This window comes from Salvelinus fontinalis, chromosome 9 (genome assembly GCF_029448725.1).
Source record: "Salvelinus fontinalis isolate EN_2023a chromosome 9, ASM2944872v1, whole genome shotgun sequence".
NCBI lineage: Eukaryota > Metazoa > Chordata > Actinopteri > Salmoniformes > Salmonidae > Salvelinus > Salvelinus fontinalis.
This window is the reverse complement of record NC_074673.1, coordinates 50,127,776-50,139,190: the sequence shown is the minus strand read 5'-3', so window position 1 is coordinate 50,139,190 and position 11,415 is coordinate 50,127,776. Positions and strand designations below refer to the sequence as shown.

Below are 11,415 nucleotides of genomic sequence, written 5' to 3'. Positions count from 1 at the left end.
CATTTTTAATTTTTTTACATTGTCTGCAAACTGATATGTGACACTTATTAATGCTAAAATAACATGTAAAACAGGTAAGCGACCAGTTGGTGAGCACTACTCTAGAAGATTTTGTGAAGTACAATCTAGTGCTTCTCTATGTGGGCTGATATTTCTGTGAGGCAGTCCCGGGAGAGCTGCGCAGTAGTCTCGGTGCCAGTGCGCACACGCAATTTAGAGGTAATGTTGCTCCCAAGACATGCTAACCTTGCACCAATAACAGGGGAAGTTAGCATTTTGTTGGTGGGAGGGATGATATTTACAGAGGCTCAACTTTCACTGGGGAAGGGGAGGACATGTCCCCACATTTTGAAATTGCATTTTTGTCCCCCCCCAGTTTTATCATTGGAATGTGATACAAAACGAGGCAACGGTGTGCTTTAGGACCCTGTGGACGCCTCCGAGAAGGTCGGGTAGGCTGTTTGGAGTGTTTATCCGACTGCATAATAAAAATTTAATTGATGTCCCCCCTACTTCTAAAAACAAAGTTGAGCCCCTGGATAAGTATGCCTCTAACTTTCTCACTCATTATTCACGATTAATTCAGGATTATCCGTAATCATGGTAGCATCCACATTTGTCCAAATATTTTTGGTTCCCTGCATAGAGTTGATCAGGCTGTTGATTGTGGCCTGTAGAATGTTGTCACACTCCTCTTCAATGGCTGTGCGAAGTTGCTGGATTTTGGCGGAACTGGAACATGCTGTCGTACACGTCCATCCAGAGCATTCCAAACATGCTCAATGGGTGACATGTATGGTGAGGATGCAGGCCATGGAAGAACTGGGACATTTTCATCTTCCAGGAATGATGTAGAGTTTCTTGCAACATGGGGCTGTGCATGATCATGCTGAAACATGAGGTGATGGCGACGGATAAAAGGCACTGTGTATTTGTATCTCTGTGCTTTTAAATTGCCATCTATAAAATGCAATTGTGTTTGTTGTCCATAGCTTATGCCTGCCCATACCATAACCCCACCTCCACCAAGGGGCACTCTGTTCACAACATTGACATCAGCAAACCGCTTGGCCACACAACACCATACACGTGCTCTGCGGTTGTGAAGCCAGTTGGATATACTGCCAAATTCTCAAAAAAACATTGGAAGTGGCTTAGGGTAGAGAAATGAACATTCCATTCTCTGGCAACAGCTCTGGTGGACATTCGTGCAGTCAGCATGCCAATTGCACACTCTCTCAAACCTTGAGATAACTGTGGCATTGCGTTGTATGACAAAACTGCACATTTTAGAGTGGCCTTTTATTGTCCCCAGCAGAAGGTGAGCCTGTGTAATGATCATGCTGTTTAATCAGACTCTTAATATGCCACACCTATCAGGTGGATGGATTATCTTGGCAAAGGAGAAATGCTTACTAACACGAATATAAACTAATTTGTGCACAAAATCTGCGATAAATATTATTTTTGTGCACACGGAAAATGTCTGCCATCTTTTATGGGACCAACATTTTACATGTTGCATTTATATTTTTGTTCAGTATAGATTGCAATACACCGATTGCCTTGGGGACCCTGCGTTAAATAAGAAAATGCCTCTGAAAAACTATTTTGAGAGCAATAATTGCCTTACACGTGTAACTACATAACCTTAAATTAACCAAAGCCGCTACTCTAAAGCTCCTTTTTGTTTTCAACTACGTGTAACTTTCATTCAGTCGGCAGACAAAAGTAGGCTACTCAGAAAACGTACTTCTCCGTCAACTGAGTAGCCTAGCTGACAGCCCTCCCCTTTATTCGCCTCTTCGCCCTGGCGGTGATCATTGGATTTGAGTGCCCTGGAGACTCCATGAAGAGGGAATGAAATAGGACTTCATACCGGGATCATGGCGGCGCCGCTCGGGCGGGAGACCTTACCTGAGCACTGGTCCTACGGCGTCTGCGGAGATGGCAGGGTGTTTTTCGTTCAGTGAGTCGGATATGTGCTTTGGCGAGGCGAAATGTGGTCGTTCTTTTTTGGCTCTTTAAGGAGAGTTCGTTTGGCTAGTGTTTATTTCCTCTTAACAGGTGTTTTGTCTTTCTGGCAGCGATGAAACGAACACAACTGCTTGGCTCCATCCGAAAACGGGCGAACCTGTAAATTCAGGACACATGATACGGTCAGGTATGCATGCATTCGTATCAGATTATTAATGCTGTTTGGCCTACTTCACAGAAGAGCGGGTTTCTTTTGTGCGTTGTTGATATACCGGTAGCCTAATGATGCACGAAACTTTCAGGGAATGCGCCTACCCTCGAAGATAACGCACATTTTTACTCGCCCATTGCAGATTTACCTCGAGGATGGGAAGAGGGTTTCACGAACGAAGGGGCCAGCTACTTCATAAAGTAAGTCAAAGCAATTGAATTCGACTATATTATGTTGTGGCGAAGTACCTGAGCGCACTACTGCCGTTGAGGTTACTAGGGGAGCAAAAAATATGGCTCCTCTAGCCTACTGACACAGGTGTGTGTGTTCATAGGTTAAAATACTTTAGTTACAGTTGTTTTACAACTAGCCCGATAATGGACTAAAGGAACCTAACGTTACTCTTTAGTCCAGGGATCTTACATGTTCTGTTTATAGGCGAATTGGCTCTGGAAGCCAAAACAGCCAAATACTCTATCTAAACGTGAATTGATTCTCAATTGTGGTATGGTTCTAGAAACATAAATCCCTCTACTTTCATATCACATCAAAATAATTTCACAAATGCAAAATACTTACTGACTGTACCCAGTGGCGATTTTAGCATGTCAGTCTTGGTGGGTCAAAAAAACAAAAAATGTGGGAATCATTCCAGTAAAGCCACTACACAACACCAAACAAGGCATTGGTTGCACTATAACGATGACAAACGGTGCCCACAAACTATTAGGGCCTACATAAAGCTGTCCCAACAGCAGAGCCGAGTCCCAACACCTTACCACTGCTACACCTGTCTTTCAGCAGAGCCTTGTCTGGCAGCGAAACATTCAGCCTCATTTACTGCCTTAAAAAAAAGGATAGCTGATATGGCGGACTTGCTTCAACAAATGTAGTTTCCACTGACAATTGAGATGTACAAATTATGGCATAAGGGGACGACAAGCGGATAAGAGGCAATCTAATTAACAAGCAACCGATGACGGACGTAGTCAATATAACTATTTGTTCAGCACTTTTTGAAATGTACAGTGACAGATTTCAGAACATGTGCTGTCAGACAGAACCGTAAGATAAATAAAGGGGCATATAAGCAGACAATGAAAGCACTTACAATATTCAATGATTACATTTCTCTAAAACATGTTATAGGCTATTTGTGCACCACCAAGTTAGAACAGTAGGTGAAATTAAGAGGTGAAAATAGACCAAATTATTAGGGTGAAGCACATGGGGTACTAACTGCTTACTACACAACATACACTTCGTATTCATTTCTTAGCTACAGTATACATTTCTCCCTTCCATGTTACACCATTTATGCAGCAGCATACAATACATTTTTGGACTCATCTTGTGAAGGTGGCACAGCGGTCCTTTTGTAGGCACATTTTGTCATCAAAGTCTGGCATTCTCGGGATTTATGGTGGGAACTCTGGGAGAGAAAAAACCCCCACAGCCACTCCATTGAATAGCAGGCTAACGTTAGTGGTTTCTTTGCAACTCTTAGCCACTGATTCCTTCCAAACAACTCGTTGTTGAATTTGCGATTTCCAACTTGTTGTGTAATGTTTATGTACAAATACATTTTATCTATAATTTCTCCTCCATTATTTCTCTTCATATGACAAGGATTAAAAAGGATTTGCCAGTAGATTGTCGAATTGATGACAACTGATGATGACTGCTAGCTAAGACTTTGATAGTAAGATGTTGACATCGGTCCAATCAAAGCTACTGTAGATAGAACGTGATTTGATGTCATTCTATCTGTGGTCAATAACCTTGAGCCTTCTTGGATGGGCACTTCTAATATAACTCTACGGCAGAACCCAAGGGGCTAACAGTTTTGAGCTCTAACCTTAGAATTGGGGATGACGTACTGTCCCATGAGTGACAGAAAATGAGCCAATAGGCGCAACGCTCTGTATTTTTCGGCTGGCTAGCCCCACCACCAAATAAAGCTCTGAGCTAGGCTGAAACACCTGCATTTTGGAGCTGCTTTACTCAAGAAAGCAAAAAAGAGACCATGTTTGTATGACATTTAAAATAAAAAAAGGATTTCACCCCATGCTTCCTGATGCAGCTCCCATAAGTTGGATTGGCTTGATGGGCACTTCTTATGTACCGTACGGTCAAGCGGCTTCCACAACAGTTCAATATGGTTGAGATCCGGTGACTGTGCTGGCCACTCCATTATAGACAGAATACCAGCAGACTGCTTCTTCCCTAAATAGTTTTTGCATAGTTTGGAGCTGTGCTTTGAGTCATTGTCCTGTTGTAGGAGGAAATTGGCTCCAATTAAGCGCCGTCCACAGGGTATGGCATGGCGTTGCAAAATGGAGTGATAGCCTTCCTTCTTCAAGATCCCTTTTACCCTGTACAAATCTCCCACTTTACCACCACCAAATCACCCCCAGACCATCACATTGCCTCCACCATGCTTGACAGATGGCATCAAGCACTCCTCCAGCATCCAGCTGTCCATAACACTTTTTTCTAATCTTCCTCTGTCCAGTGCCTGTGTTCTTTTTACCCATCTTAATTGTTTATTTTTATTGGCCGGTCTTAGATATGGCTTTTTCTTTGCAACTCTGCCTAGAAGGTCAGCATCCCGGAGTCGCCTCTTCACTGTTGATGTTGAGACTGGTGTTTTGCGGGTACTATTTAATGAAGCTGACAGTTGAGGACTTGTGAGGCGTCTGTTTCTCAAACTAGACACTATAATGTATTTGTCCTCTTGCTCAGTTGTGCACCGGGGCCTCTCACTTCTCTTCTATTCTGGTTAGAGCCAGTTTGCGCTGTTCTGTGAAGGGAGTAGTACACAGCGTTGTACCAGACATTCAGTTTATTGGCAATTTCTCACATGGAATAGCCATCATTTCTCAGAAAAAGAATAGACTGACGAGTTTCAGAAGAAAGGTCTTTGTTTCTGGCCATTTTGAGCATGTAATTGAACATTTTGCTGGGCTCTGGCAGTGCTACTCCTTTCACAAAGGCGGAGGTAGCGGTCCTGCTGCTGGGTTGTTGCCCTCCTACGGCCTCCTCCACGTCTCCTGATGTACTGGCCTGTCTCCTGGTAGCGCCTCCATGCTCTGGACACTACGCTGACAGACACAGCAAACCTTCTTGCCACAGCTCGCATTGATGTGCCATCCTGGATGAGCTGCACTACCTGAGCCACTTGTGTGGGTTGTAGACTCCGTCTCATGCTACCACTAGAGTGAGAGCACCGCCTGCATTCAAAAGTGGCCAAAACATCAGCTAGGAAGCATAGGAACTGAGAAGTGGTCTGTGGTCACCACCTGCAGAATCACTCCTTTATTGGGGGTGTCTTGCTAATTGCCTATAATTTCCACCTTTTGTCTATTCCATTTGCACAACAGCATGTGAAATTTATTGTCAATCAGTGTTGCTTCCTAAGTGGACAGTTTGATTTCACAGAAGTGTGATTGACTTGGAGTTACATTGTGTTGTTTAAGTGTTCCCTTTATTTTTTTGAGCAGTGTATATATGAGACTCCAATACTGAAAGATGCAAACTTCCGATGCCTGGACCTCACCTATAGCTCTCTTTTGACATCCATCCACTTGTGTTGTCTTCAAACTATTCCTCCCTGGGAGTTTGAGCTTTGTACGGCCTCATCTCTGGCCACACAACTTCCATATGAGTGGGAATCTTGTGGAAAAATAGCAAGGTGAAGTATAACACCATTCCATCCCAATATCCTATTTTAGTTGTGGGGAGGACTATTTCCAAAGGTTATGTTTCTGTAACATCTCAAGGGCTCAAACAGTGTTTGTTCTGGCTGGCACTGCTACTGACTGAACATGTTTACATATTTTTTTTTTACAATATCAAAGAGCTCTCTCCAATGGAATGTGTTTTTCATTGTCTTTGGACCCTCAGTTCTGTAATTTATGACCTCCCCCTGTGATCTGAATGTCCACTTAAAGTAACCGTTATGCCCTTAGATCGGTGCAGTCTGTTTTTATCAATTGTGTGTGTGTGTGTGTGTGTGTGTGTCTTAATCCGCCCCATTTCTTGTATGCTCTCATAACACAACCCCACTCTCCCCCCTCAGTCAATTTACTATTGTCCATTTTTGGCATTCTCTTCAGAGACATGAAAGGGGGATACCTAGTCAGTTGTACAACAGAATGCCTTCAACTGAAATGTGTCTTCTGCGTTTAAACCAACCACTCTGAATCAGGGAGGTGCGGTGGGCTGCCTTAAATCGACATCCATGTCTTCGGGATGCTCGGGGAACAGTGTGTTAACTGCCTTGCTCATACCACAGACATGGGAGAGTTCTGGTGAAATGCCCTCTCACTGTGTTTCTCTCTCGCTCAGGAGTAGTGTGGTCTAGCCTGGTCCCAGGTCTGTTTGTCTTGTCTTACCAACTCCTACGGCCAATGTCAATCAATTAGGTGCAAACAAGCCTGGGACCAGGACAGGGACAAATGTTTGTTGTTTTGGCTCTGTACTCCACCACTTTGGATGATACAATGACAGAGGATTAATAATGAACACAAATTGTAATACAATTAGCCTCTGGCTGTTTGCATTGGGCCACATTTCATATCCGTCTCAACTGTTACTCCTCCAGACTCTTATTTGCCTGGGGTTTGTGGTGAATAGTCCTGCTTACGCTCCAGGGGAGGGTCCACACACACATACACCCCTCTCCTCCCTTTGGATGTCAGGGGCTACAAATGGGGGAGGGGGGGTAGCTTGCTCGGAGCCCCTTCAGGAGTCCCTTGAGTCTGCTATCGTGCATGCGCTACAAGGGCAGAGCGGGATCAAATCCTAGGGATGAAAGAGGAAAACTAGGGGATAAACCCCTCGCAGGAATGTCAGAGGGATCTTAACTCCGGCTGTGCCTATTGGGGGAGGGATGGTTGGTACAGAAGGACTGGGGGGGATGCAGATGGCCCAGCCAGGAGTGAGTAGCAGATGTCAGGGCCAATCTCTAATGAAAGATGGCACTTCTAGACCCCACCCCCTAAACCCAAGTCCCCCTAGCCTCCTCCTTTAGCCTGTTAGCAGATCTGAAGGCACTGGGTAGGTGGGAGCAAGTTGGTAATGGCTCCACTTAGACCTCCAAGGGGCTTTGGAGAGCTGTATGGGTCTTTCTACAAATAATTGGGCCAATGTGTGACATTGGGATCAACATTTCAAAATGGTTTGAAATAAAAATGATATAATTTTTTTATGCAGTTCCACATGTGTACTTATTGGAATAAAACTGAACTTCTGCAAATTGGCCCATAACTCCACCTATACAAAAACATAGGCCTAGGTCTATACAATCTTTAAAAACCTCTTAAGGATCCCCGTAGGATCGGTGGGACGGTTGTTGCTAACGTGTGTAATGTGACTAGAATGACGTTGTAAGCAGTGGCGAGTTTAGCATGTAAATCTTGGTGGGGCAAAAAATAAAACAAAAAATGTGGGATGCATGCCAGCAAAGCCACTACACAACACAACACTAAACAATATATTAATTGCACTAATAACGGTGACAAACGGTGCTCACAAACTGTTAGGGCCTACATAAAGCTGTACCAACAGCAGTCCCAACACCTTACCACTGATACACCTGGCTATCAGCAGAGCCTTGTCTGTCAGCGAAACAGTTAATTCAGCCTAATTTACTACCTTTTAAAAGAACATCGCTGATATGGCTGACTTGCTTAAGCAAATGTAGTTTCTACTGACAATTGAGATGTACAAACTATGGAATAAGGGGACAACAAGCGGATAAGAGGCAATCTGTAATTTCGACGAAGACAATAATGAGCGAGCGATGACGGATGTCTTCAATATAACTTTGTTCAGCACGTTTGAAATGTACAGCGACAGAATTCACAACATGGGCCATTCTTAAAGTGTTCTCTCTGTACACCAAGTCAGAACCGTAGGATAAATAAAGGGGGCATGCAGACAATGAAAGCTCTTATATTTGATTACATTCTCTAAAACAGGTTAGACTTCATGTGCACCACCATGTTAGAAAAGTAGGTGAAATTAAGAGGTGAAAATAGACCAAATTATTAGGGTGAGGCACATTGAACGCCGTTTGGGTCTTTGCGTGTCAAAAAAGATACATGTCAAATAACATATATTCTATTATAGCATGTTGTGTTGAATTTGCACGTGCAAGCCAAACGCCACCACTACTATCAGTAGCACTGTCAAAGCTGTACAAAAAAAGTCTGCAAACAAGCACATACGGCCACGAACAATGTGTTTACAATACCGCCTTGGTGAAAATAGACCAAATTATTAGGTTGAGGCACATGGGCTACTAATATCTTACTACACAACATACACTTAGTATTACTTTCTTAGCTACAATATACATATCTCCATAGCATATTACATAATTTATGCAGCTGCATAATGTTACAAGACATTTTTGGACTCACCTTGTGCTCACTTAACAGGAAGGTGGTGCGGCAGTCCTGTGTGGGCAAATGCTGTCATCAAAGTCTGGCATTCTCTGTATTTATGGTGGGAACTCAGAGCCACTCCACTGAATAGCAGGCTAGTGGTTGCTTTGCAATGCTTGTAGTTAGCCACGGATTCCTTCCAAACCACTCATTGTTGAATTTGCGATTTGCAACTTGTGTAATGTTTATGTCCAATGGCCCATGAGCACCAATACGTTTTATCTATAATTTCTCTACATTATTTCTCTTCATATGACGAGGATTGAAAAGGATTTGCCAGTAGATTGTAGACTTGATTCATGATGATGACTGCTAGGTAAGATGTTGACAAAGCTACTGTACATATAATGTGATTTGACGTCATTTTGTCTGTGGCCAATGACCTTGAGCCTTCTTGGAAGGGCTCTTGCAGGCCCAGACGGCATTCCCAGCCGCGTCCTCAGAGCATGCGCAGACCAGCTGGCTGGTGTGTTTAAGGACATATTCAATCAATCCTTATCCCAGTCTGCTGTTCCCACATGCTTCAAGAGGGCTACCATTGTTCCTGTTCCCAAGAAAGCATAGGTATCTGAGCTAAACGACTACCGCCCCGTGGCACTCACTTACGTCATCATGAAGTGCTTTGAGAGACTAGTCAAGGAACATATCACCTCCACCCTACCTGACACCCTAGACCCACTCCAATTTGCTTACCGACCCAATAGGTCCTTAGACGACGCACTCGCAACCACACTGCACACTGCCCTAACCCATCTGGACAAGAGGAATACCTATGTGAGAATGCTGTTCATCGACTACAGCTCAGCATTTAACACCAAATTCCCCACCAAACTCGTCATCAAGCTCAAGACCCTGGGTCTCGACCCCGCCCTGTGCAACTGGGTACTGGACTTCCTGACGGGCCGCCCCCAGGTGGTGAGGGTAGGTAACAACATCTCCACCCCGCTGATCCTCAACACTGGGGCCCCACAAGGGTGCGTTCTGAGCCCTCTCCTGTACTCCCTGTTCACCCACGACTGCGTGGCCATGCACGCCTCCAACTCAATCATCAAGTTTGCAGACGACACTACAGTGGTAGGCTTGATTACCAACAACGACGAGACGGCCTACAGGGAGGAGGTGAGGGCCCTCGGAGTGTGGTGTCAGGAAAATAACCTCACACTCAACGTCAACAAAACAAAGGAGATGATTGTGGACTTCAGGAAACAGCAGAGGGAGCACCCCCCTATCCACATCGACGGGACAGTAGTGGAGAAGGTGGAAAGTTTTAAGTTCCTCGGTGTACACATCACGGACAAACTGAAATGGTCCACCCACACAGACAGCGTTGTGAAGAAGGCGCAGCAGCGCCTCTTCAACCTCAGGAGGCTGAAGAAATTCGGCTTGTCACCAAAAGCACTCACAAACTTCTACAGATGCACAATCGAGAGCATCCTGTCGGGCTGTATCACCGCCTGGTACGGCAACTGCTCCGCCCACAACCGTAAGGCTCTCCAGAGGGTAGTGAGGTCTGCACAACGCATCACCGGTGGCAAACTACCTGCCCTCCAGGACACCTACACCACCCGATGTCACAGGAAGGCCATAAAGATCATCAAGGACAACAACCACCCGAGCCACTGCCTGTTCACCCCGCTATCATCCAGAAGGCGAGGTCAGTACAGGTGCATCAAAGCAGGGACCGAGAGACTGAAAAACAGCTTCTATCTCAAGGCCATCAGATTGTTAAACAGCCACCACTAACATTTAGTGGCCGCTGCCAACATACTGACTCAACTCCAGGCACTTTAATAATGGGAATTGATGGAAATTATGTAAAAATATATCAGTAGCCACTTTAAACAATGCCACTTAATATAATGTTTACATACCTTACATTACTCATCTCATATGTATATACTGTACTCTATATCATCTACTGCATCTTGCCATCTTTATGTAATACATGTATCACTAGCCACTTTAAACTATGCCACTTTATGTTTACATACCCTACATTACTCATCTCATATGTATAGACTGTACACTATACCATCTACTGCATCTTGCCTATGCCGTTCTGTACCATCACTCATTCATATATCTTTATGTACATATTCTTTATCCCTTTACACTTGTGTGTATGAGGTAGTAGTTGTGGAATTGTTAGGTTAGATTACTTGTTGGTTATTACTGCATTGTCGGAACTAGAAGCACAAGCATTTCGCTACACTCGCATTAACATCTGCTAACCATGTGTATGTGACAAATAAAATGTGATTTGATTTGTAATGTAACTCTATGGCAGGACCCAAAGGGCTTAAATGTTCGATGTCTGCCCTTACTAAGGAGTTAGACTTGGCCTGTGATGTAGTGTCCCCATGAGTGACAGAACACTGAGCCAATCACGGGGCAATGCTCCTATTTTCTGCTGGCTTCCCTCACCACCACAGAAAGCATTGAGCTAGGCTGAAACACCTGCATTTTGGAGCTGCCTTCCTCAAGAAAGCAGAAAAGAGACCATGTCTGTATGCGGCTTTATTTACTCAATGATATATATATATATTTTTTTACATTGTTTGCAAACTGATATGTGACACTTATTAATGCAAAAATAACATGCAAAACAGGCAAGCCAATGGTTGTAAGTAACAGCAAACTTTCTAGGACATAGACATGTCTTATATGGGTAGAAAGCTTAAATTCTTGTCATTCTAACTCCACTGTCCAATTTACAGTAGCTATTACAGTGAAAAAATACAGTGCTTGAGAAGAGTGCGCAACAAAACTTTTATC

At 44.0% G+C, this 11,415-nt stretch overlaps 1 protein-coding gene across 17 annotated transcripts in view; it reads left to right on the top strand.

The window, feature by feature from the left end:
* The first annotated feature begins 1,777 nt into the window (after positions 1-1,777).
* The window catches only part of LOC129862751 (pleckstrin homology domain-containing family A member 7-like), a 167,434-nt gene continuing 157,796 nt past the window's right edge, over positions 1,778-11,415 (top strand). For 4 of the 17 annotated variants that reach the window (XM_055934698.1, XM_055934697.1, XM_055934701.1 and 1 more), the window contains exons 1-3: positions 1,792-1,969; positions 2,088-2,164; positions 2,331-2,388. In XM_055934698.1, the coding sequence (XP_055790673.1) occupies positions 1,887-1,969; positions 2,088-2,164; positions 2,331-2,388 (218 nt within the window). In that variant the 5' untranslated portion in view covers positions 1,792-1,886. Of the gene's footprint in view, positions 1,970-2,067; positions 2,165-2,330; positions 2,389-11,415 lie in introns of all 17 variants that reach the window. The other 13 variants (XM_055934685.1, XM_055934684.1, XM_055934681.1 and 10 more) reach the window with 9 other exon arrangements.